Source organism: Heterodontus francisci, chromosome 11 (genome assembly GCF_036365525.1).
Source record: "Heterodontus francisci isolate sHetFra1 chromosome 11, sHetFra1.hap1, whole genome shotgun sequence".
In the NCBI taxonomy this organism is placed as follows: domain Eukaryota; kingdom Metazoa; phylum Chordata; class Chondrichthyes; order Heterodontiformes; family Heterodontidae; genus Heterodontus; species Heterodontus francisci.
Genome location: NC_090381.1, coordinates 33,423,997 through 33,451,155, shown reverse-complemented (window position 1 = coordinate 33,451,155; position 27,159 = coordinate 33,423,997). Strand labels below are relative to the sequence as shown.

General features: G+C 42.8%; 1 protein-coding gene across 1 annotated transcript in view; it reads left to right on the top strand.

Annotated features, from left to right (window-relative positions):
- espnlb (espin like b) overlaps positions 1-27,159 on the top strand; it is a 116,721-nt gene that overhangs the window by 12,216 nt on the left and 77,346 nt on the right. Inside the window, exon 2 of the mRNA XM_068041957.1 lies at positions 12,726-12,916. Coding sequence (XP_067898058.1) covers positions 12,726-12,916 — 191 coding nt within the window. The remainder of the gene's footprint in view (positions 1-12,725; positions 12,917-27,159) is intronic.

Below are 27,159 nucleotides of genomic sequence, written 5' to 3'. Positions count from 1 at the left end.
ATTATCAGTATAGGAGCTAAACAGGGACTGTACATTATCAGTATCGGAGCTAAACAGGAATTGTACATTATCAGTATCGGAGCTATCCAGGAATTGTACATTATCAGTATAGGAGCTACACAGGAACTGTACATTATCAGTATAGGAGCTATACAGGAATTGTACATTATCAGTATAGGAGCTAAACAAGGACTGTACATTATCAGTATAGGAGCTAAACAGGAATTGTACATTATCAGTATAGGAGCTATACAGGGACTGTGCATCATCAGTATAGGAGCTATACAGGAACTGTCCATTATCAGTATAGGAGCTAAACAGGAATTGTACATTATCAGTATAGGAGCTATACAGGGACTGTGCATTATCAGTATAGGAGCTATCCAGGAACTGTCCATTATCAGTATCGGAGCTATACAGGAACTGTACATTATCAGTATAGGAGCTATACAGCAACTGTACATTATCAGTATAGGAGCTACACAGGGACTGTACATTTTCAGTATAGGAGCTAAACAGGAATTGTACATTATCAGTATAGGTGCTAAACAGGAATTGTATATTATCAGTATAGGAGGTACACAGGGACTGTCCATTATCAGTATAGGAGCTATACAGGAACTGTACAATATCAGCATAGGAGCTAAACAGGGACTGTACATTATCAGTATAGGAGCTAAACAGGAATTGTATATGATCAGTATAGGAGCTAAACAGGAATTGTATATTATCAGTATAGGAGCTACACAGGGACTGTACATTATCAGGAGAGGAGCTAAACAGGGACTGTACATTATCAGTATAGGAGCTAAACAGGGACTGTACAATATCAGTATAGGAGCTAAACAGGGACTGTCCATTATCAGTATAGGAGCTATACAGGAACTGTACATTATCAGCATCGGAGCTAAACAGGGACTGTACATTATCAGTATAGGAGCTAAACAGGAATTGTATATTATCAGTATAGGTGCTAAACAGGAATTGTATATTATCAGTATAGGAGCTACACAGGGACTGTACATTATCAGTATAGGAGCTATACAGGAACTGTCCATTATCAGTATAGGAGCTAAACAGGAATTGTATATTATCATTATAGGAGCTAAACAGGGACTGTGCATGATCAGTATAGGAGCTAAACAGGAATTGTACATTATCAGTATAGGAGCTATACAGGAACTGCCCATTATCAGTATAGGAGCTAAACAGGGACTGTACATTATCAGTATAGGAGCTAAACAGGAATTGTACATTATCAGTATCGGAGCTATACAGGGACTGTGCATTATCAGCATAGGAGCTAAACAAGAACTGTCCAATATCAGTATAAGAGCTATACAGGAACTGTACATTATCAGTATAGGAGCTAAACAGGGACTGTCCAATATCAGTATCAGAGCTATACAGGAACTGTACATTATCAGTATAGGAGCTAAACAGGGACTGTCCATTATCAGTATAGGAGCTACACAGGGACTGTACATTATCAGTATAGGAGCTAAACAGGGACTGTACATTATCAGTATAGGAGCTACACAGGGACTGTACATTATCAGTAAAGGAGCTATACAGGGACTGTCCATTATCAGTATAGGACCTATACAGGAACTGTCCATTATCAGTATAGGAGCTAAACAGGAATTGTACATTATCATTATAGGAGCTAAACAGGGACTGTACATTATCAGTATAGGAGCTAAACAGGAATTGTACATTATCAGTATAGGAGCTAAACAGGGACTGTACATTATCAGTATAGGAGCTAAACAGGAATTGTACATTATCAGTATCGGAGCTATCCAGGAATTGTACATTATCAGTATAGAAGCTATACAGGGACTGTGCATTATCAGTATAGGAGCTATACAGGAACTGTCCATTATCAGTATAGGAGCTACACAGGAACTGTACATTATCAGTATAGGAGCTATACAGGAATTGTACATTATCAGTATAGGAGCTAAACAAGGACTGTACATTATCAGTAGAGGAGCTAAACAGGAATTGTACATTATCAGTATATGAGCTATACAGGGACTGTGCATTATCAGTATAGGAGCTATACAGGAACTGTCCATTATCAGTATAGGAGCTAAACAGGAATTGTACATTATCAGTATAGGAGCTATACAGGGACTGTGCATCATCAGTATAGGAGCTATACAGGAACTGTACATTATCAGTACAGGAGCTATACAGGGACTGTGCATTATCAGTATAGGAGCAATACAGGAACTGTCCATTATCAGTATAGGAGCTAAACAGGAATTGTACATTATCAGTATAGGAGCTATACAGGGACTGTGCATTATCAGTATAGGAGCTATCCAGGAACTGTCCATTATCAGTATCGGAGCTATACAGGAACTGTACATTATCAGTATAGGAGCTATACAGGGACTGTGCATTATCAGTATAGGAGCTATACAGCAACTGTACATTATCAGTATAGGAGCTACACAGGGACTGTACATTATCAGTATAGGAGCTAAACAGGAATTGTACATTATCAGTATAGGAGCTATACAGGGACTGTGCATTATCAGTATAGGAGCTATACAGCAACTGTACATTATCAGTATAGGAGCTACACAGGGACTGTACATTATCAGTATAGGAGCTAAACAGGAATTGTACATTATCAGTATAGGAGCTATACAGGGACTGTGCATTATCAGTATAGGAGCTATACAGCAACTGTACATTATCAGTATAGGAGCTACACAGGGACTGTACATTATCAGTATAGGAGCTAAACAGGAATTGTACATTATCAGTATAGGAGCTAAACAGGAACGGTCCATTATCAGTATAGGAGCCATACAGGAACTGTACATTATCAGTCTTGGAGCTACACAGGAACTGTACATTATCAGTATAGGAGCTAAACAGGGACTGTACATTATCAGTATCGGAGCTACACAGGGACTGTACATTATCAGTATAGGAGCCATGCAGGAATTGTACATTATCAGTATAGGAGCTAAACAGGAATTGTACATTATCAGTACAGGAGCTAAACAGGGACTGTACATTATCAGTATAGGAGCTATACAGGGACTGTACATTATCAGTATAGGAGCTAAACAGGAATTGTACATTATTAGTATAGGAGCTAAACAGGAACTGTACATTATCAGTATAGGAGCTAAACAGGAATTGTACATTATCAGTATAGGAGCTATACAGGGACTGTGCATTATCAGTATAGGAGCTATACAGGAACTGTCCATTATCAGTATAGGAGCTAAACAGGAATTGTACATTATCAGTATAGGAGCTATACAGGGACTGTGCATCATCAGTATAGGAGCTATACAGGAACTGTACATTATCAGTACAGGAGCTATACAGGGACTGTGCATTATCAGTATAGGAGCTAAACAGGAACTGTCCATTATCAGTATAGGAGCTAAACAGGAATTGTACATTATCAGTATAGGAGCTATACAGGGACTGTGCATTATCAGTATAGGAGCTATCCAGGAACTGTCCATTATCAGTATCGGAGCTATACAGGAACTGTACATTATCAGTATAGGAGCTATACAGGGACTGTGCATTATCAGTATAGGAGCTAAACAGGAATTGTACATTATCAGTATAGGAGCTATACAGGGACTGTGCATTATCAGTATAGGAGCTAAACAGGGACTGTACATTATCAGTATAGGAGCTACACAGGGACTGTACATTATCAGTAAAGGAGCTATACAGGGACTGTCCATTATCAGTATAGGACCTATACAGGAACTGTCCATTATCAGTATAGGAGCTAAACAGGAATTGTACATTATCATTATAGGAGCTAAACAGGGACTGTACATTATCAGTATAGGAGCTAAACAGGAATTGTACATTATCAGTATAGGAGCTAAACAGGGACTGTACATTATCAGTATAGGAGCTAAACAGGAATTGTACATTATCAGTATCGGAGCTATCCAGGAATTGTACATTATCAGTATAGGAGCTATGCAGGAAATGTCCATTATCAGTATCGGAGCTACACAGGAACTGTACATTATCAGTATCGGAGCTATACAGGAATTGTACATTATCAGTATAGGAGCTAAACAAGGACTGTACATTATCAGTATAGGAGCTAAACAGGAATTGTACATTATCAGTATAGGAGCTATACAGGGACTGTGCATTATCAGTATAGGAGCTATACAGGAACTGTCCATTATCAGTATAGGAGCTAAACAGGAATTGTACATTATCAGTATAGGAGCTATACAGGGACTGTGCATCATCAGTATAGGAGCTATACAGGAACTGTACATTATCAGTACAGGAGCTATACAGGGACTGTGCATTATCAGTATAGGAGCAATACAGGAACTGTCCATTATCAGTATAGGAGCTAAACAGGAATTGTACATTATCAGTATAGGAGCTATACAGGGACTGTGCATTATCAGTATAGGAGCTATCCAGGAACTGTCCATTATCAGTATCGGAGCTATACAGGAACTGTACATTATCAGTATAGGAGCTATACAGGGACTGTGCATTATCAGTATAGGAGCTATTCAGCAACTGTACATTATCAGTATAGGAGCTACACAGGGACTGTACATTATCAGTATAGGAGCTAAACAGGAATTGTACATTATCAGTATAGGAGCTATACAGGGACTGTGCATTATCAGTATAGGAGCTATACAGCAACTGTACATTATCAGTATAGGAGCTACACAGGGACTGTACATTATCAGTATAGGAGCTAAACAGGAACTGTACATTATCAGTATAGGAGCTACACAGGGACTGTACATTATCAGTAAAGGAGCTATACAGGGACTGTCCATTATCAGTATAGGACCTATACAGGAACTGTCCATTATCAGTATAGGAGCTAAACAGGAATTGTACATTATTAGTATAGGAGCTAAACAGGAACTGTACATTATCAGTATAGGAGCTAAACAGGAATTGTACATTATCAGTATAGGAGCTATACAGGGACTGTGCATTATCAGTATAGGAGCTAAACAGGGACTGTGCATTATCAGTATAGGAGCTAAACAGGAATTGTACATTATCAGTATAGGAGCTATACAGGGACTGTGCATTCTCAGTATAGGAGCTAAACAGGGACTGTGCATTATCAGTATAGGAGCTAAACAGGAATTGTACATTATCAGTATAGGAGCTATACAGGGACTGTGCATTCTCAGTATAGGAGCTAAACAGGAATTGTACATTATCAGTATAGGAGCTAAACAGGAATGGTGCATTCTCAGTATAGGAGATATACAGGGACTGTGCATTATCAGTATAGGAGCTAAACAGGAATTGTACATTATCAGTATAGGCGCTAAACAGGAATTGTACATTATCAGTATAGGAGCTATCCAGGAACTGTCCATTATCAGTATCGGAGCTATACAGGAACTGTACATTATCAGTATAGGAGCTATACAGGGACTGTGCATTATCAGTATAGGAGCTATACAGCAACTGTACATTATCAGTATAGGAGCTACACAGGGACTGTACATTATCAGTATAGGAGCTAAACAGGAATTGTACATTATCAGTATAGGAGCTAAACAGGAACTGTCCATTATCAGTATAGGAGCCATACAGGAACTGTACATTATCAGTCTTGGAGCTACACAGGAACTGTACATTATCAGTATAGGAGCTAAACAGGGACTGTACATTATCAGTATCGGAGCTACACAGGGACTGTACATTATCAGTATAGGAGCCATGCAGGAATTGTACATTATCAGTATAGGAGCTAAACAGGAATTGTACATTATCAGTATAGGAGCTATACAGGGACTGTACATTATCAGTATAGGAGCTAAACAGGAATTGTACATTATTAGTATAGGAGCTAAACAGGAACTGTACATTATCAGTATAGGAGCTAAACAGGAATTGTACATTATCAGTATAGGAGCTATACAGGGACTGTGCATTCTCAGTATAGGAGCTAAACAGGGACTGTGCATTATCAGTATAGGAGCTAAACAGGAATTGTACATTATCAGTATAGGAGCTGTACAGGGACTGTGCATTCTCAGTATAGGAGCTAAACAGGAATTGTACATTATCAGTATAGGAGCTAAACAGGAATGGTGCATTCTCAGTATAGGAGATATACAGGGACTGTGCATTATCAGTATAGGAGCTGAACAGGACTTGTACATTATCAGTATAGGCGCTAAACAGGAATTGTACATTATCAGTATAGGAGCTATACAGGAATTGTACATTATCAGTATAGGAGCTAAACAGGAACTGTGCATTATCAGTATAGGAGCTATACAGGGACTGTGCATTATCAGTATAGGAGCTATACAGGAACTGTCCATTTTCAGTATAGGAGCCATGCAGGAATTGTACATTATCAGTATAGGAGCTAAACAGGAACTGTCCATTTTCAAGATAGGAGCCATGCAGGAATTGTACATTATCAGTATAGGAGCTAGTCAGGAACTGTACATTATCAGTATAGGAGCTAAACAGGAATTGTACATTATCAGTATAGGAGCTAAACAAGGACTGTACATTATCAGTATAGGAGCTAAACAGGAATTATACATTATCAGTATAGGAGCTATACAGGAATTATACATTATCAGTATAGGAGCTAAACAGGGACTGTACATTATCAGTATAGGAGCTAAACAGGAATTGTACATTATCAGTATAGGAGCTAAACAGGAATTATACATTATCAGTATAGGAGCTATACAGGGACTGTGCATTATCAGTGTAGGAGCTAAACAGGGACTGTACATTATCAGTATAGGAGCTAAACAGGAATTGTACATTATCAGTATCGGAGCTATACAGGAATTATACATTATCAGTATAGGAGCTAAACAGGGACTGTACATTATCAGTATAGGAGCTAAACAGGAATTGTACATTATCAGTATAGGAGCTATACAGGGAATGTTCATTATTAGTATCGGAGCTAAACAGGGACTGTACATTATCAGTATAGGAGCTAAACAGGAATTATACATTATCAGTATAGGAGCTAAACAGGGACTGTACATTATCAGTATAGGAGCTAAACAGGAATTGTACATTATCAGTCTTGGAGCTATACAGGGACTGTGCATTATCAGTGTAGGAGCTAAACAGGAATTGTACATTATCAGTATAGGAGCTATACAGGAACTGTCCCTTATCAGTATCGGAGCTATACAGGAACTGTACATTATCAGTATAGGAGCTATACAGGGACTGTGCATCATCAGTATAGGAGCTATACAGGGACTGTGCATTCTCAGTATAGGAGCTAAACAGGAATTGTACATTATCAGTATAGGAGCTAAACAGGAATGGTGCATTCTCAGTATAGGAGATATACAGGGACTGTGCATTATCAGTATAGGAGCTAAACAGGAATTGTACATTATCAGTATAGGCGCTAAACAGGAATTGTACATTATCAGTATAGGAGCTATCCAGGAACTGTCCATTATCAGTATCGGAGCTATACAGGAACTGTACATTATCAGTATAGGAGCTATACAGGGACTGTGCATTATCAGTATAGGAGCTATACAGCAACTGTACATTATCAGTATAGGAGCTAAACAGGGACTGTACATTATCAGTATCGGAGCTACACAGGGACTGTACATTATCAGTATAGGAGCCATGCAGGAATTGTACATTATCAGTATAGGAGCTAAACAGGAATTGTACATTATCAGTATAGGAGCTATACAGGGACTGTACATTATCAGTATAGGAGCTAAACAGGAATTGTACATTATTAGTATAGGAGCTAAACAGGAACTGTACATTATCAGTATAGGAGCTAAACAGGAATTGTACATTATCAGTATAGGAGCTATACAGGGACTGTGCATTCTCAGTATAGGAGCTAAACAGGGACTGTGCATTATCAGTATAGGAGCTAAACAGGAATTGTACATTATCAGTATAGGAGCTATACAGGGACTGTGCATTCTCAGTATAGGAGCTAAACAGGAATTGTACATTATCAGTATAGGAGCTAAACAGGAATGGTGCATTCTCAGTATAGGAGATATACAGGGACTGTGCATTATCAGTATAGGAGCTGAACAGGACTTGTACATTATCAGTATAGGCGCTAAACAGGAATTGTACATTATCAGTATAGGAGCTATACAGGAATTGTACATTATCAGTATAGGAGCTAAACAGGAATTATACATTATCAGTATAGGAGCTAAACAGGGACTGTACATTATCAGTATAGGAGCTAAACAGGAATTGTACATTATCAGTATAGGAGCTATACAGGGACTGTGCATTATCAGTGTAGGAGCTAAACAGGAATTGTACATTATCAGTATAGGAGCTATACAGGAACTGTCCCTTATCAGTATCGGAGCTATACAGGAACTGTACATTATCAGTATAGGAGCTATACAGGGACTGTGCATCATCAGTATAGGAGCTATACAGGAACTGTACATTATCAGTATAGGAGCTATACAGGGACTGTGCATCATCAGTATAGGAGCTATACAGGGACTGTACATTATCAGTATAGGAGCTACACAGGGACTGTACATTATCAGTATAGGAGCTATACAGGAACTGTACATTATCAGTATAGGAGCCATACAGGAACTGTACATTATCAGTATAGAAGCTACACAGGGACTGTACATTATCAGTATAGGAGCCATGCAAGGATTGTACATTATCAGTATAGGAGCCATCCAGGGACTGTATGTTATTATTATTGGAGCTATACAGGGACTGTACATTATCAGGATAGGAGCTATACAGGAACTGTATATTACAGTATAGGAGCAATACAAGAACTACGCACAAGTTGTATTGGGATATGTTCAAGCAACCACATTTAAGGGAATCTTTAGAAATTATGACTGGGTCTGGATTTTAGGAAAGGGAATGGGACAGAAACCTATTTTTTAAAAAGACACATAGGGAAAACCTGGGGAGTAACAGGCCAGTGTGCCCCAGGTACATGGAGAGGAAATATCCTGGAAGGTGTCCTGAAGGAACAAAAGATGAAACAGTGGAGATATAGGGAACTATGAGGGAGAGAAGACTTTACAGGAGGGAGGTCGCACCTTAAGTTCTGTGTGGAGGGAACAAGCCTTGCGGACTGGGCAACTCACTTGATGCTGTTATTTTGGATGTCAGTAAAGTTAGGGACATAAGAACAAGAAATGGTGGAAATACTCAGCAGGTCTAGGCAACATCTATGGAGAGAGGTGCAGAGTTAATGTTTCAGGTCAGTGACCCTTCCTCAGAGCTGGTAAAGGTTCGAAAAGTAATAGGCTTTAAGCAAAAAAAATGTGGGTGGGGCAAGAAATAACAAAAGGGAAGGTGTTGATAGGACAGGGAATAACTGACCAGAAGGTCATGGAGCAAAGGCATTCGGTATGTTAATGATGTGCTGAAAGATAAAGCATTAGTGCAGAGAGGGTGTTAATTGACAGAAAAGTGAATAGCTCTGGCCCAAAGCACAAACATGAAAAAAACAGTGGGCAGGCATCTGGTGAAAAAAAAGAATGATGAAACAAACTAAAATAAAATAAAAAAATTTAAAATAACTAAAAGTAAAAAGGGGTCCCGTCATGCTCTGAAATTATTGAACTCAATGTTCAGTCCGGCAGGCTGTAGCGTGCCTAATCGGTAAATGAGTTGCTGTTCCTTGAGCTTGCTTTGATGTTTGTTGGAACACTGCAGCAAGCCCAGGACAGATATGTGGGCATGAGATCAGGGGTGTGTGTTGAAATGGCAAGCAATCAGAAGCTCGGAGTCATGCTTTCAGACTGAGTGGAGGTTTTCCGCAAAGCGGTCACTGAAAATGCGTTTGGTCTCCCCAACGTAGAGGAGACCACACTGTGAGCAGCAAATACAGTATACTAAATTGAAAGAAATACAAATAAATCGCTGCTTCACTTGAAAGGAGTGTTTGGGCCTGGGATAGTGAGGAGAGAGGAGGTAAACGGGCAGGTATTACACCTCATGCGATTGCATGGGAAGCTGCCGTGGGAAGTGGATGAGGTGGTGGGGGTAATGGAGGAGTGGACAAGGGTGTCGCAGAGGGAATGATCCCTTTGGAATGCTGACAGGGGAGGAGAGGGGAAGATGCATTTGGTAGTGGCATCACGCTGGAGGTGGCGGAAATGGCAGAGGATGATCCTTTGGATGTGGAGGCTGGTGGGGTGGAAAGTGAGGACAAGAGGAACCCTGTCACTGTTCTGGGAGGGCGGGGAAGGGGTGAAGGTAGAGGTACAGGAAATGGTCCTGACCCGGTTGAGGGTCCTGTCAACCACAGTGGGGGTGGGGGGGTGGTGGTGGTAAAATCCTCGCTTGAGGAAAAAGGAAGCCATATCAGAAGCACTGTTGTGGAAGGTAGCATCATCAGAGCAGATGCGTCGGAGACAGAGAAACTGGTAGAATGAAATGGAGCCCTTACAGGAGGCAGGGTGTGAAGAAATGTAGTCAAGGTAGCTGTGGGAGTCGGTGGGCTTATAATGAATATTAGTGGACAGCCTATCCCCAAAGATGGAGACAGAGAAGTCGAGGAAGGGAAGGGAAGTGTCGGAGATGGACCATGTAAAGGTGAGGGAAGGGTGGAAAGTGGAAGCAAAGTTGATAAAGTTTTCCAATTTGGGGCGGGAGCAGGAAACGGCACCGATACAGTCATCAATGTACCGGAAAAAGAGTTGGGGGAGGAGGCCTGAGTAGGATTGGAACAAGGAATGTTTGATATATTCCACAAAAAGACAGGCATAACTAGGACCCATGTGGACATAGTTTTGGACATAGTGACTGGTCCAGAAGGCTCGAAGACACAATATAAGTGGAGCGCTTCTGAATTGGATGGAGAATTGGCTGACAAAGAGGAAGGGAAGACCTGGCTGTATGTTCAGTTGAATCGGCCCGAAAGAAGGCAACTTGTACCTTTGTGTCAGGAATCAGTCACAGTTCCAGTGCTTCCTGTAACGTACATAAGTGGTTTGGATGTGCGGACTGAAACATCACAAGTTTACAGATGGTATCAAACTGGGAGGGGCTGAAAAGGATTTGGAACAAATAGAGGTGGAGCTGTACAGACTGGGGACTGGGCTGACAAATAATGATTTGTGGACAAGTGCAAAGTCACGACATTGGGGAAAAACAACAAAGAGTGATTGTATAAACAAAGTTCGAGGATAGAGAAGAGGAATCTGGGAGGTACTGGTAGGTAAATCATCATCAGGAACGTATGTGCAGCAGTAAAAGTAATCAGAGCTAAATAATCTCAGCAGGTTTGTACTGAGCACTGGTCCGGCCCCACATTGAGTAAGTATTGTGTACAATTCTGATCACCATATTATGAGAAAGACACCAAGGCATTGGAGAGGGTGTAGTGAAGTTTGGCCAACGAAAGTGAGAGCCCTGGATTAGGCACCAAGTTATGAGGAGATGCTTTCGACGCTGGGAACATCTACACTGAAGAGAGGTGCAGTGGTGACTTGAGTATTCAACCACCCTAAAGCGATGCACAGCGGCGCAGTGGCTGGCACCACAGCTTCACAGCTCCAGCAACCTGGGTTCAGTTCTGGGTACTGTCTGTGCAGAGTTTGCAAGTTCTCCCTCTGACCGTGTGGGTTTCCTCTGCAGTTTCCTCCCACAAGCCAAAAACTTGTGGGTTGATAGGTAAATTGGCTATTGTAAAAATTGCCCCAAGTGTAGGTAGGTGGTAGGAGAATTGTGGGGATGTGAGAGGGAAAATGGGATTAATGTAGAATTAGTATAAATGGGTGGTTGATGGTCAGCACGGACTCGTTGGGCCAAAGGACCTGTTTCGGTGCTGTATCTCTCTATGACTCTAAAACCAATATGTTTCCTTCATGGTCACTGGGTTAAAACCCTGGAACATCTGACCTTACAGCACTTGAGATGCCTATTCAGTGCTCACCACCACCTTCTCAAGGGCAATTAGGGGTGGGCAATAAATGCTGGCCTTGCTCATGTCCCAAGAATGAATTAAAAATTAGTCTAAGACTCTACAGCAAAAGGGTGCAGCCTTAAACTTAAGACAAATTTATAAGTATTGATTATATTATGGAGCACAACAGGCTGCTAGGGAGTGGAATTGCCATGATGTAGAAGGCAATAGATTCAGAGAGACTTCACTGTTTCAGACATAAAAAAAAATGTTTTGCACTGAAGTTGCAGCTTGTGTACAGAATCTCATTTTTGTGATTGGAAAGACAGGTATAATGAAGAGGTGTGATCTACCTGGCAAGTAAATAGTCTGGTAGTGGAAGTATTGCAGGAGCCATGGAGAACTGAAAATGAAGGGTCCACGGGGACATTAGGAGAAGGGGCCCTGTAAAATAGTTTGCCGAATAGATCTTGAACTGCCAACGGTATTGGTGTTGGCCAGGTTTCTAATCTCTCAGCTTCTCCATGTGAAGCAAGGATGTGGAAAGTGCAGCAATCCAGGAAGACCTGAGAAATGTAGACTGGGTCAGGACAGCAGGGATTCAAATTAAGAAAAGTTATTAAAAGAGGAATTACTAATTTAATGCTCAATTGGGAGCAATCTTGTGCTGTGGCCCACCATGCACTAATAACTGGATTTAAACTGAATGCATTTTCCACATGACCCTGAGAGTCAGCAGACATAGGATACTTCTACACACATGTAGACCTGTTGGTTTGATCTGTACATTTTTTTTTAGCGAAAGATGCTTATCAAAATATTTCTTCTTCAGGACCAAGATGACTCTGGTGCATCTGTTCTGCACCTGGCAGCTCGATTTGGCCGATCGGACACAGTGCAGTGGTTGCTGCAAGCGGGATGTGATCCGATGATGGAGACGGACAATGGGGCGGTGCCAGCGCATTACGCAGCAGCGAAGGGAGATTGTACTTGCTTGAAGCTCCTGATTGCCCATGCCCCAAGGTAAGAGATTCATGTTGAGTGGCAGCTGAAAAAAAATCCATTTGTTCACATCTTACATCTGGCAGCTTTTAAAGGAGAATGAGTATAAGATATTACGATCAGGTGAGGAGAGGTCGCAAGGCTCCCCTCTTGCCTTTCTCTTTGTTTGACCGCAACAGGGTTTTATTCCTTTTTAAGCAGTGGATGTGCTTACCATTTCAGTGAGTGTTTTACCTTTTATCTTTGTTGTGATCATAAAAGAACCAATCAGACAGGTTTTCTTGAGTTTAAACAAAAAGGAGGTGAGTTTATTATATTTAATCAAAAACCCGATCTAAATAAAATAATAAATTATGCTGCACTTTCATTCACAGCCCCACATACATGAGAATCACACACACATACACATACATACAAATAGATTACAGACTGATGAGGAATAGTTTAGGTTGGATTAGAGTCCAGAACAAATACAAATAATATACAGTCTGTGGTGTCTGTTAATTCAGTTGTCATCCGGCTGAGGTTGTGATCCTGAAGGCAGTGGTTGGTAGATGTTCTTGGAGGTGCAGAGGGATCTAGGTGTTCTAGTGCATGAGTCACAAAACGTTTGTATGTAGGTGCAGCAAGTCATAAAGAAGGCTAATGGAATGCCATCCTTTATTACAAGAGTAATTGAAAATAAAGGTAAGGATGTTATGCTTCAGTTATACTGGGCATTGGTGAGACCACATCTTGAATACTGTGTGCAGTTTTGGTCTCCTTATTTCAATGGAATGCAAATGGAATTTAATCCTGAGAACTGTGAGTTGCTGCATTTTGGGAGGAATAACAAGGCAAGGGAATATACAATGGATGGTAGGACCCTAGGAAGTACAGAGGGTCAGAGGGACCTTGGTGTAATTGTCCATAGATCACTGAAGGCAGCAGCACAGGTAGATAAGGTGGTTAGGAAGGCAGAAGGGATACTTGCCTTTATTAGCCAAGGCATAGAATATAAAAGCAGGGAGGTTATGATGGAGCTGTATAAAACGCTAGTTAGGCCACAGCTGGAGTATTATGTACAGTTCTGGGCACCACACTGTAGGAAGGATGTGATTGCACTGGAGAGGGTGCAGAGGAGATTCACCAGGATTTTGCCTGAGCTGGAGCATTTGGGCTATGAAGAAAGTCTGAAAAGGCGAGGGTTGTTTTCCTTAGAGCAGAGAAGGCTGGGGGTGGGGGCATGACTGAGGTATACAAAATTATTAGAGGCATTGATAGGTTAGATAGGAAGAAACTTTTTCCCTTAGCGGAGGGGTCAATAACCAGGGGGCATTGATTTAAGGTAAAGGGCAGGTGGTTTAGAGGGGATTTAAGGGAAAAAAATTTCACCCAGAGGGTGGCTGGAATCTGGAGCACACTGCCTGAAGAGTGGTAGTGGGAGGAACCCTCACAACATTTAATAAGTATTTAGATGAGCACTTGAAACACCTTAGCATACAAGGCTACGGGCCAAGTGCTGGAAAATGGGATTAGAATAGATAGATGCTTGAGGGGCCGAAGGGCCTGTTTCTGTGCTGTATAATTCTATGACTCTAAGGAAGGATGTAAATGTGTTGGAGGAGGTTAACTTGATTGATACCTGGATGAGCAGGTTGTCCTATGAGGAAAGGTTGGACAGACTGGGCTTGTTTTCACTGGAGTTTAGAAGAGTGAGGGGAGACTTGATGGAAGTATATAAGATCCTGAATGGACTTGACAAGGTGGATGTGGAGAGGATGTTTCCTCCTGTGGGTGAGTCCAGAACTAGAGGGCACTGTTTTAAAATTAGGAGTCACCCTTTTAGGACAGAGATGAGAATAATTTTTTTTCTCTCGGAGGGTTGTGCGACTTTGGAACTCTCAGCCATGATCTTATTGAATGGTGGAGCAGGCTCGATGGGCCTGCTCCCAATTCGTATGTTTGTATGGAGACAGTGGAGCAGGTGGTCTTCTTCTCAAGAGTCTTTGTCTTGGATCTTTTCTAGCCTGCAGACAAGCTTCAAATGCCCCAGGGTCACCTGGACAGAGAGAGAGAGAGAGGGAGAGAGACCCCCTATATTCTGCACCAAAGTCTCAGCAACTTGTCTCTTGGTAGCAAAAGGCTGCTCGTTTTTTAACAGATGGGGAGGCAGTCACATGATTGTCCAGTGTCCTCGTTTGCAATTTAATTAGATTCAAGCTAGGGATTCTCAGTCTCTCTTGGGGGCTCATTGTTTCAATGTATCCCCTGGAGGTATGTCTCCACTAATGAATGATTCAAGATGGCTTTGAATGTCCCACGAACAAGGGTGATACTCAGTTATCCAAACCATTGTCTTGGATGGGATCCTTGTTAGACACGTGTCTCCAATTCGATGTCCTGGAATGTGAGGTATTTCAATGCAAATTTTGGTGGCCATCTTGGCTGCCAGTTTTTTAAAAGCTAAATGTAGGATCCCAGCTTTCCTTTTAAAAAGTTTAATGTAGGTTTCCAACTGTTGCATTAAAAATCCTCATTTGGCATAGCATGTTTTTTTGACAAGGTTCATTCCACACTCAGTGTTGAATTAGCTGATCTCACTACAATTGCCCGGGTTTATAAATGGGAGATATCAGGATTCCTGCAGCAGTTCTCTGTCCAGTGATTTTTAAACTGAGCCCCTGTCTACCCTCTTAACCGGGTGTAAAGATCCCATGGCACTGTTTTGAAGAAGAATAAGGGAGTTCTGTCCGGCACCATGGCCAACACTTAGCCCTCGATCAATAAAACAGATTAACTGCAGATTATCTGGTCATCATCACAGTGATGTTTGTAGGCGCTTGCTGTGTGATTATTGGCTGCTGTGTTTCCTAGTTTACAACAATGACTATACTATAAAAGTATTCCATGGGCTTTAAAGCACTTTGGGACATTCTGATGGTATGAAAGGTGCTATATAAATGCAAGTTCATTTTTGCTTTAAACTAAGTGTGGAGAGGAGGGGCTCAGATATTGTACTTTGGGGTTTTTTTCAGTACATTTTAGAGACTTACTTGGAGCGGGTGTGTTTGGTCACAGCCCTTGTCCAGCTTCCCCTGAGCAGTGGCAGACACAAGGTGGTCTGGATCGCCTGGGAGCTGATGGTCGAAACTTGTAAAGGACCCGGCAGGAAGCTTCGCCCATACTGCACTGGAAAATATTGCCCGCAAAGAAGCTCTCAATGCTTGCGGCCTTGGAAGAGCTGCTGATGTTGAGGGTGAACCTGCCATGATGTTTGACTGCTATGAGCTGAAAAAGGAACACTTGAACTTGGGGCTAGGAGGGACCGGCAATTTCTACAGCACCACAGCACTCCATTCATACAGCACAGTAGTAGCATTCTACCCTCTTTTATTTAGTATTTCACAACCTGTTTCAATTCAGTGCAACTTGTCACCGTGTATAAAAGCCAAACCGAATCACTTTGATAAGGAGATGTGATGAGACCTCAGTTTAAAAGGCTGAACTCTAATAGCTGCAGGACATCTGCGGAATCGCTCTCATGCCAGGACTCCTGGTCCCGCTATTGTAACGTGCTACCCGCCAGCTGTGCAGTTGATTAATGATGCATAGGACAGCCGTGGCCTTTCATAGACCTGATGCCCCACTCTCAGGTGCTGTCTGTTCAGGGATCAATCAATACTTCATATCTAATGCAAGCTTTTCCCTTTCATCCACTTACTGATGTGTTTCAGCTCCATATCACCAGTTCCCTGCACATTGCCACTCAACATCTCAATTGGAAATCCTTTCAAAGATGCAGAAACATTGCTGTCTGCCACAAATACTTTATGGCTCCTCTTCAAACTGTCTCTGAACTCGCCATTGTTGAACAAAATGCTTTGCTGTCAAGGGCTCTCATGTTTTTCCCGAGGCTGACACTGACTTTTCTCAGACTCATTATCCTTCAGCTTTCTCTGATGAATCCCAAGTGTGTAAGGCCCAGGACCTGCTCCTGCTTTACTCATTGGGATCTAATTTCCTGGCGGGGGTGGGGGGGAATGGGGGCTACAACAGCTGTTAGATCCCTAATTAACTAATTAATTAACAGAAGCAAGGAGCCTAATGCCTGCTTTAGGCAAATGCCTGGGGTGGCTAAAACATGGAGCCTGATGAATTTAGCAGTTGTCGGAACTTGCACGCAGTTTGGACACAAGTCATCTCATTGCTAATGTGTCCATTTTATACCCATTCCATGGGCACAGATGGTTGTGATACACCTCTTTTCCCCAATCACCCTCCCTTCCTCTCCTGAAGTCTCTGAGTCTCAACACTGGCAGATTTCTGATTCTTCACTTATTTGACCAATATTATTGTGGTCTGACCAATCAACCATGGGGTGTTTCATGGCTTTGCCCCACCTTGTCCTCACCTGACATCCACTCGCAAAAGCTTTTTCCAGCAGGAATCCTTGGACAGTGACCAGGAGCTAGAATCTTGATTTTATTTTCCTACTCATTCATGGAGCGACAGTGAAGGAACGGCGATATAGTTCCAGCTCAGGATGGTACGTGACTTGGAAGGGAACTTACAGGTGGTGGTGTTCCCATGCATTTGCTGCCCTTGTCCTTCTAGAAGCTGGGATGCCATTCACTTAATGGGTGCTCAAGAGACAACAGTTCAAAGCCTATTTCCTTACTCTTTCCTGGAATCTTCTGAACATCCATGATGCTCTGAAGCAGGAACCGAGGCTAGTTTTCTCAGCAGCTCCAGATGAGCTGAACTCTCCACAGCCTCTGAGCTGAGGTAGATCCGAGGTTATTCCAGTTTGGGATGGAATCCACTCAGAAGGCAGCTCCACTTCCATTGGCTGATGTTTCCAACCAGCCTTTAACTAGCACCCGACACCTGCACTGTGTTTCAACACCTTGCCTTCTCCATGCTTTTTATGTCAACGTGCATTTTATATGCCCTTTGATAAATCTATAGGCATGAATCATAGAATGATACAGCACAGTAGGAGGCCATTCGGTCCATCATGCCCGTGCTGGCTCTTTGAAAAAGCTCTTCAATTGTTCCCACTCCCCTGTTCTTCCCCATAACCCTGCAAATTTTTCTTTTTCAAGTATTTATCCAATTCCCTTTTTGAAATATTGCCACTCTTTCAGGCATTGCATTCCAGATTACAACAACCTGCAGTACAAAACAATATTTTATCTCACTTCCCCTCTGGTTCTTTTGCCAATTATCTTAAATCTGTGTCCTCTGGTTACTGGCCCTTCTGCCACTGGAAACAGAGTAGATAGTTTCTCCCTATCAAAAGCTTTCATAACTTTGAACACCTCTATTAAATCTCCCCTTAACCTTCTCTGCTCTAAGGAAAACAATCCCAGCTTCTCCAGTTTCTCCAAATAGCTGAAGTTCCTGTTCCATGGTACCAGACTATTAAAACTCCTCTGTACCCTTTCCAGGGCCTGTTTAAATATATAAACCACCAAGTTTGATTAAAAAGAAAGACATGCATTTATATAGCACTTTGCACGACCTCAAGATGCCCCAAAGCGATTGACAGCCAATGAAGTACTTTTGAAGTGTAGTCACGGTTGTAATGTGGGAAACTGTATTAAGCTGTAAACACCCTATGCTTTATCAACAGGAATGCAAGTGACCCATTTCCTGCACATTATACACCATCCCTGTAAAGTTACATAGTAGGGTCGATTTCCTGAGTCTTTGCCCAGGGTGGGTACTTGGCCATTGTCAGTGTGAGTTGAGACATTGTGGGCAGTGTTCCACAATTTCCTGTTCTATACTTGTGGGAGACCAGGCCCTTCATGATGGGTGTCAACTAGGAAAATCAATCTCAGTGTCTCATCCTTAACCTGCTGAACAAACAGGAACTCTGTACAGTTACACAGTGAATAATCCTTATCCCACTGAACAAACAGGAACTCTGTACAGTTACACAGTGAATAATCTTTATCCTGCTGAACAAACAGGAATTCTGTATATTTATACAGTGAATAATCCTTATCCCGCTGAACAAACAGGAACTCTGTACAGTTACACAGTGAATAATCTTTATCCTGCTGAACAAACAGGAATTCTGTATATTTACACAGTGAATAATCCTTACTCTGCGAATAAACAAGAATTCTGTAGAGTTACACAGTGAATAATCCTTATCCTGCTGAATAAACAGGAATTCTGTATATTTACACAGTAAATGATCCTTATCCTGCTGAACAAACATGAATTCTGTACAGTTACACTGTGAATAATCCTTACCCTGCTGAACAAACAGGAACTCTGTACAGTTACATAGCGAGTAGTCCTTACCCTGCTAAATGAACAATTATGCTGAATGAGTTCTCTCCTTGTTAATGTTAATTATTGCACATGTGAACAATTATCCAATATGGCAGCATACTTTGTGTAGGTACAACTTTCCAAACACTGGTCATAGTTTCAGGGGCAACCATCTCCTTGTGATACACCTCTTTTCCCCAATCACCCTCCCTTCCTCTCCTGAAGTCTCTGAGTCTCAGCACTGGCAGATTTCTGATTCTTCACTTATTTGACCAATATTATTGTGGTCTGACCAATCAACCATGGGGCTTTGCCCCACCTTGTCCTCACCTGACATCCACTCGCAAAAGCTTTTTCCAGCAGGAGTCCTTGGACAGTGACCAGGAGCTAGAATCTTGATTTTTTTTTCCTACTCATTCATGGGATGTGGGCGTCGCTGGCTATGCCAGCATTTATTGCCCATCCCTAATTTCCCTTGAGAAGGTGGTGGTGAGTTGCCTTCTTGAACCGCTGCAGTCCATGTGAGGTAGGTACACCCACAGTGCTGTTAGGAAGGGAGTTCCAGGATTTTGATCCAGTGACAGTGAAGGAACGGTGATATAGTTCCAAGTCAGGATGGTGTGTGACTTGGAAGGGAACTTGCAGGTGGTGGTGTTCCCATGCATTTGTTGCCCTTGTCCTACTAGTTGGTAGAGGTCACGGGTTTGGAAGGTCCTGTCTAAGGAGTCTTGTTGCGTTGCTGTAGTGCATCTTGTAGATGGTACAGACTGCTGCCACTGTGCGTCGGTAGTGAAGGGAGTGAATGTTTGTGGATGGATTACCAATCAAGCGGGTTGCTTTGTCCTGGATGGTGTCGAGCTTCTGGAGTGTCCTTGGAGCTGCACCCATCCAGGCAAGTGGAGAGTATTCCATCACACTCCTGACTTGTGCCTTGTAGATGGTGGACAAGCTTTAGGGAGTCAGGAGGTGAGTTCCTCGCCGTAGGATTCCTAGCTGACCTGCTCTTGTAGCCACGGTATTTGTATGGCTACTCCAGTTCAGTTTCTGGTCAATGGTAGCCCCCTAGAGTGTTGACAGTGGGGGATTCAGCGATGGCAATGCCATTGAATGTCAAGGGGAGATGGTTAGATTCTCTCTTGTTGGAGATGATCATTGCCTGGCACTTGTGTGGCGCGACTGTTACTTGCCACTTATCAGCCCAAGCCTGAATATTATCCAGGTCTTGCTGCATTTCTGCACAGACTGCTTCAGTATCTGAGGAGTCACGAATGGTGCTGAACATAGTGCAATCATCAGTGATCATCCCCACTTCTGACCTTATGATTGAAGGGAGGTCATTGATGAAGCAGCTGAAGATTGTTGGGCCTAGGACACTACCCTGAGGAACTCCTGCAGTGATGTCCTGGAGCTCAGCTGATTGACCTCCAACAACAACAACCATCTTCCTTTGCACTAGGTATGACTCCAGCCAGTGGAGAGTTTTCCCCATGATTCCCATTGATTTCAGTTTTGCTAGGGCTCCTTGATGCCATACTCGGTCAAATGCTGCCTTGATGTCAAGGGCAATCACTCTCACCTCACCTCTTGAGTTCAGCTCTTTTGTCCATGTTTGAACCAAGGCTGTAATGAGGTGGCCCTGGCAGAACCCAAACTGAGTGTCACTGAGATGATTATTGTTTAGCAAGTGCTGCTTGATGGCACTGTTGATGACGCCTTCCATCACTTTACAGATGATTGAGAGTAGACTGATGGGGCGGTAGTTGGCAGGGTTGGACTTGTCCTGCTTTTTGTGTACAGGACAGACCTGGGCAATTTTCTACATTGTCGGGTAGATGCCAGTGTTGTAGATGTACTGGAACAGCTTGGCTAGGGGCACGGCAAGTTCTGGAGCACAGGTCTTCAGTATTATTGCCGGAATATTGTCAGGGCCCATAGCCTTTGCAGTATCCAGTGCCTTCAGTCATTTCTTGATATCACGTGGAGTGAATCGAATTGGCTGAAGTCTGGCATCTGTGATGCTGGGGACTTCAGGAGGAGGCCGAGATGGATCATCAACTCGGCACTTCAGGCTGAAGATTATTGCAAATGCTTCAGCCTTATCTTTCGCACTGATGTGCTGGGCTCCCCATCATTGAGGATGGGGATATTTGTGGAGCCACCTCCTCCAGTTAGTTGTTTAATTGTCCACCACCATTCATGACTGGATGTGGCAGGACTGCAGAGCTTAGATCTGATCCGTTGGTTATGGGATTGCTCAGCTCTGTCTATTGCATGCTGCTTATGCAGTTTGGCATGCAAGTAGTCCTGGGTTGTAGCTTCACCAGGTTGACACCTCATTTTGAGGTATGCCTGGTCCTGCTGCTGGCATGCCCTCCTGCACTCTTCATTGAACCAGTGTTGGTCTCCTGGCTTGATGGTAATGATAGATCGGGGGATATGCTGGGTCATGAGGTTACGGATTGCGGTTGAGTACAATTCTGCTGCTGCTGATGGCCCACAGCGCCTCATGGATGCCCAGTTTTGCATTGCTAGATCTGTTCGAAATCTATCCCATTTAGCATGGCGGTAGTGCCACACAACACGATGGACGGTATCCTCAATGTGAAGGTGGGACTTTGTCTCCACATGGACTGTGCGGTGGTCACTCCTACCAATATTATCATGGACAGATGCATCTGCGGCAGGCAGATTGGTGAGGACGAGATCAAGTATGTTTTTCCCTCTTGTTGGTTCCCTCATCACCTGCTGCATCACCCAGTCTAGCAGCTATGTCCTTTAGGACTCGGCCAGCTCGGTCAGTAGTGGTGCTACCGAGCCACTCTTGGTGATGGACATTGAAGTCCCCCACCCAGAGTACATTCTGTACCCTTGCCACCTTCAGTGCTTCCTCCAAATAGTGTTCAACATGACTCATCAGCTGAGGGAGGGCAGTGGGTGGTAATCAGTAGGAGGTTTCCTTGCCCATGTTTGACCTGATGGCATGAGACTTCATGGGGTCCTGAGTCGATGTTGAGGACTCCCAGGGCAACTCCCTCCTGACTGTATATCACTGTACCGCCACCTCTGGTGGGTCCGTCCTGCCGGTGGGACAGGACATACCCGCCGACGGTGATGTTAGTAAGGAGGACTTTGCAGGGTCAACAGGGCTAGGTTTGCCATTGTCATTTCCGGTGCCTAGGTCAATGCAGGTTGGTCTTTCCGGTTTCATTCGTTTCCTTTCCCAGCAACCCTACTCCTTCCCCAGCAGAGACCAACTAGCTTAGCATGGACCAGGGTCCACAAGAGCAGAGACTCAAGAAGGCTCCAGACACTATCATGGGTAACACAGCAGAGGGTACAAGGGGGAGAAAGACACCTTCAAAAGAGGAAGTATTGCCCTAATGCATAATCTGACATATACTCTCACCAAAAGTGCAACACGTGATTGTATTAGGAAACCCATTCTATGGTTCCCAAACACAACAGCGTAAAAGGTCTTTGCTACGCCTATACATTACTGTCACTGGGTTGCACCTGAAATCAGTATCAGGATGATGAAGCTGAGATCAGTGTCTCCTCTAAACAATAACCTGCATTTATATATAACCTTTAACATACAAACATATGAAAAAGACAGGCAGGAACAAGCCAGCTGGTCCATTAAGTCTGCCTCACACTCATAGTGCCTCGATCATATAGACTAGACACTTCTGTCCTCTCCCTGCCAACCCGCACAGCTAAGTAACCCCCTGAGAGAGGCAAACAAAAAGCAAGAGAAAAACCCAGGGCCAATAAGAGAAAAGATACTCTGGCAAATTCCTCTCGCACTCCCTCCGGTGATTAAAACCAGTCCAGGAGTTCATCCGGACTACATGTTTGCAGAGAGCAATTTGCATCAGATAAGATTTCCATACAACACCTGTCCTCTTTAGGTATAAATTTTAACATTCAGATGGCCATAAATATTTACATTTTGTTATTGCTGACACAATCTTAGATTCATCTCAAGGTTTCGAATTGAAGTTACAGCTCAGAGTAAACCATTCCACACACTTCGCAGGAGCATGACCAAACAAAAATTGACACTGGGGCAAAGAAGGTGTTTTCAGGAAAGATGACCAAAATCTTGATTTAAGGGAGGTTCTTAAAGGAGGAGAGAGAGGCTTACACAGGTGGGGCAGACAGAACCCTGTACAGGGTCACACAGGCCCTTACGCAGTTAATATGATACATTGCATTTGTTGCTGGGCTGAGTTCCCAGTGCTGTTAACGTAACTTAAGCAGCTCAGCATGTGGGCTGGTACAGCACAGAACCAGGTATTCGGGGAATATGAGACACTGCTGTTAAGTCAATTAACTCTTAGGCAGCTGTCGTACTCCAATTTGTCAGGGAATGAAATGTTCCAGTAATTCTAGTTTTTGTCTTTGTTTCCCGTTCAGTTTTAAACATTCAGCTTGAAATCTTACACAGTATTTGCAGGTACGATATCATCAGCCACAACCCCCACCCCAGCACCCAGGATATCTCTGTTTGATTGCTGTGACAGAGTCCAAAGAACAGTGCCTAACTCCAACAAACTGTAGCAGGTCTCTGTCCTGGCACCCAGTGAGTTGTCAGTTCTCTCCCGGGGAAACTGCAGCTCATCCTATTCTTTGTGGAAATCTATACATGTTTACGGGAACCAAACTCTGTAACTTGAGTTGTTTGCAACAGTTTGTCTTGTTCACAACAGTTTGAGTTTAACATGGCAGTGGCATTGCACATCGCAGTTAGTGCTGCACATGGTAGTTTTTTTATTTGTTTGTGGGATGTGGGTGTCACTGGCCATCCTGAATAGGATTAGTGCTTGGGCCCCAGCTGTTCACCATCCATATCAATGATTTGGATGTGGGGATTAAATGCAACATTTCCAAATTTGCAGATGGCACAAAACTAGATGGAAGTGAGAGCTGTGAGGAGGATACAAAGACGCTTCAAGGGGATTTGGAGAGACTAAGCGAGTGGGTAAAAATTTGGCAGATAGAATACAATGTGGAGAAAGGTGAGGTTATCCACTTTGGTAGGAAAAACAGAAATACAAAGTATTTCTTAAATGATGAGAGGTTGGGAAGTGTTGAATTTCAAAGGGACCTGGGTGTCTTTGTTCATGAGTCACTGAAAGCTCACATGCAGGTACAGCTTGCAATTGAGAAGGCAAATGGTATGTTGGCCTTTCTTTCAAGAGGATTTGAGTATAGGAATAAAAATGTCTTACTGCAAATATATAGAGCCTTGGTGAGACTGCACCTGGAGTATTGTGTACAGTTTTGATTTCCTTAACTAAGGAAAGATATACTTGCCGTAGAGGGAGTGCAATGACGGTTCACCAAACTAATTCCTGGGATAGACGGATTTTCCTAAGAAGAAAGATTAAACAGATTGAGCCTTTATCCTCTGGAGTTTAGAAGAATGAGAGGTGATCTCCCTAAAACATACACAATTCTTACAGGGCTCGACAGGGTAGATGCAGGAAGGATGCTTCCCCCTGGCTGGGAGTCTAGAATCAGGGGACACAGTCTCAGAATAAAGGGCAGCCCATTTAGGACTGAGATGAGGAGGAATTTCTTCACTCAGAAGGTGGTGAATCTTTGGAATTCTCTGCCCCAGAGGGCTGTGGAGGCTCAGTCGTGCAGCATGTTCAAGACTGAGATCGATACATTTCTACACGTTAAAAACATCAAGGGATACGGGGATGGTGCGAGAAAATGGTGTTGAAGTAGAAGATCAGCCATGATCTCATTGAATGGTGGAGGAGGCTCGAAGGGCTGAATGGCCTACTCCTGTTCCTATTTCTTATGTTCTTATGTCCTTGAGAAGGTGGTGGGAAGCCACCTTCTTGAACCGCTGCAGTTGTTGATGAAGGTACAACCACAGTGCTATTAGTGAGGGAGTTCCAGGATTTTGACCCAGCTACATTGAAGAAATGGCGATTGTCATGCTAGGCCCCCACCTGCCAAGAATGAGGCACATTAATTTTGTCTTGAACATTGATTTTAAACTGTTGCTGGAGCGAGAAAATGACTTGTTAAACAGATCAGCCATGGCTGGAAAAAGACATTTGCATATTAACAGACAGTGCTTGGAAGGATAAAGGACCATTCCCTGACACATTCAACCCACAATGGACCTTATGGACCTTGATCACCAAGTATTGTGTGTAAGAGGAGCATTCCAGAGACTGCTAAGGACTGGTTAGACCAGCTGGTAACATGACTAACTGGCTGCTCCAGGGTCTTTTGAACTAGCCCCAGAGAGTTTGAACTCAGAAAGACTATTTGCTCCTTGACTGAGAAGATCTCTCCTGTCTGCTCCCAACTCTTTCTCACAAGCCTCTGAATCCACTGAAGACACATGAACTCCAAGAGAGAGAAGTTTCCTACAGCGAACAAGGTTTAAGAAGAATACTGGGCCCCAACAAAAAGCAAGATCTACCTACAATCAAGGACACCACAGCGAGCTCGAAGAACCGTAACAAAAACTCTTCAGATATTGCCTCAAACTTTTCTGCTTTATTTTTCTTCTGCTCTTTTCTGTCTCTATTTGCATGTGTGCTTTGGGTATGCATGCCAGTGTGGGCACGTCGTGTATCCATAGGCGTCAACCAAATTAAAGTTCAAGTTTAATAAATTTCAACTTTTCTTCTTTAAACCTAAGAAAGCCTGTTTGTGCTGGTTTCTTTGCCTTATAATTGGAAAGCGGTAAACAAGGATTCACCAAGGGGGAGCTAAAAACACGGTGTGTTTGAAATAAAACCCTGTTACGTTAAGACCAGGTGAAGGCTGAGAGGAACCCCTAGACACCTTCCTCACCAGGTTGTAACATGATATATTTCCAAGTCCGAATATATTTCCAAGTCCGTAATTTTCTCAAATTGAAAAGGTGCAAGACTTCGATTAAAGAATCTTGCATTTACGTAGTTCCTTTGACACCCTTAGGACATTCCCAAAGTGCAGCAGCCAATGAATTGACTATTTTATATTAATAGCCCTTGTTGCAATGTAGGCAAATCAAGTCATCAATTTTCTCTTTTGCAAGCTGCTACAAACCAATGAGTTGAATAGCAGTTAATCCATTTTGCTGGTGTCGGATGAGGGTTAAATGCTGGCTGGGATACCTCCACTCTGCTCTTCTTCGAAACTGTGCAACGGGATCTTTCACATCCACCTAAGAGGGCATCTGAGCCTCAGTTTAACTTTTCCTCCACAAGGCAGCACCTCCAACAGTGCAACACTCCCTCAGTATCGCACTGAAGCATCAGTTTAGATTATATGTGCAAATCCTGAATTGTTAGCATGATTACCTGAGTTCATGAGATTATCTGGTCATGATCACAATGCTATTTGTGGGAGCTTGCTGTGTGCAATTTGCCTGCTGCATTTCCTGCATTAAAACAGTGACTACATTTCAAAAGTACTTCATGGGTTTAAAGCACTTTGTGACATTCTGAGGTTGTGAAAGGCATGATAGGAATGCAAGTCTTTCTTTCTGACTCAGAGCTCAGCCTGCTACCAAGAGCCAAGGCTGTCTTCATCAGAAATTAGAATTTGACAGGTTCACGTTAAAGTTTTAGCCTGCTTCTAACTTAATTCACTTTAATTCTAATTTAGAAATGCAAGAGACAATTATTTTCTGTTCCAAAGAAATTAATTGTTGGCCAAACTTTGCCACCTTTAAAGTACATTTTCTCCTTGGACAGATTTGCACTGATCTCTCTGACACAGTGTCAATCTGTATTTGAGATGTAAGGAACCTGATTTATTCTTACTGTGTTGGACCTGTTTCATTCACATTTGATTGGCTAGTTGCACACACACTGGATAGCAGTGGATTTGGGCCTGCCTACAGCCACTCTTAAACCAAAACACACCTCCAGACCTTGGGTATAAAGGCCTGCTACCCATCCTGAACCCAACGGGATCCAACGACATGTGCCGGGTTCGGGTCGGGTTAGGTTGCACTACTGGGTCCGGCATTC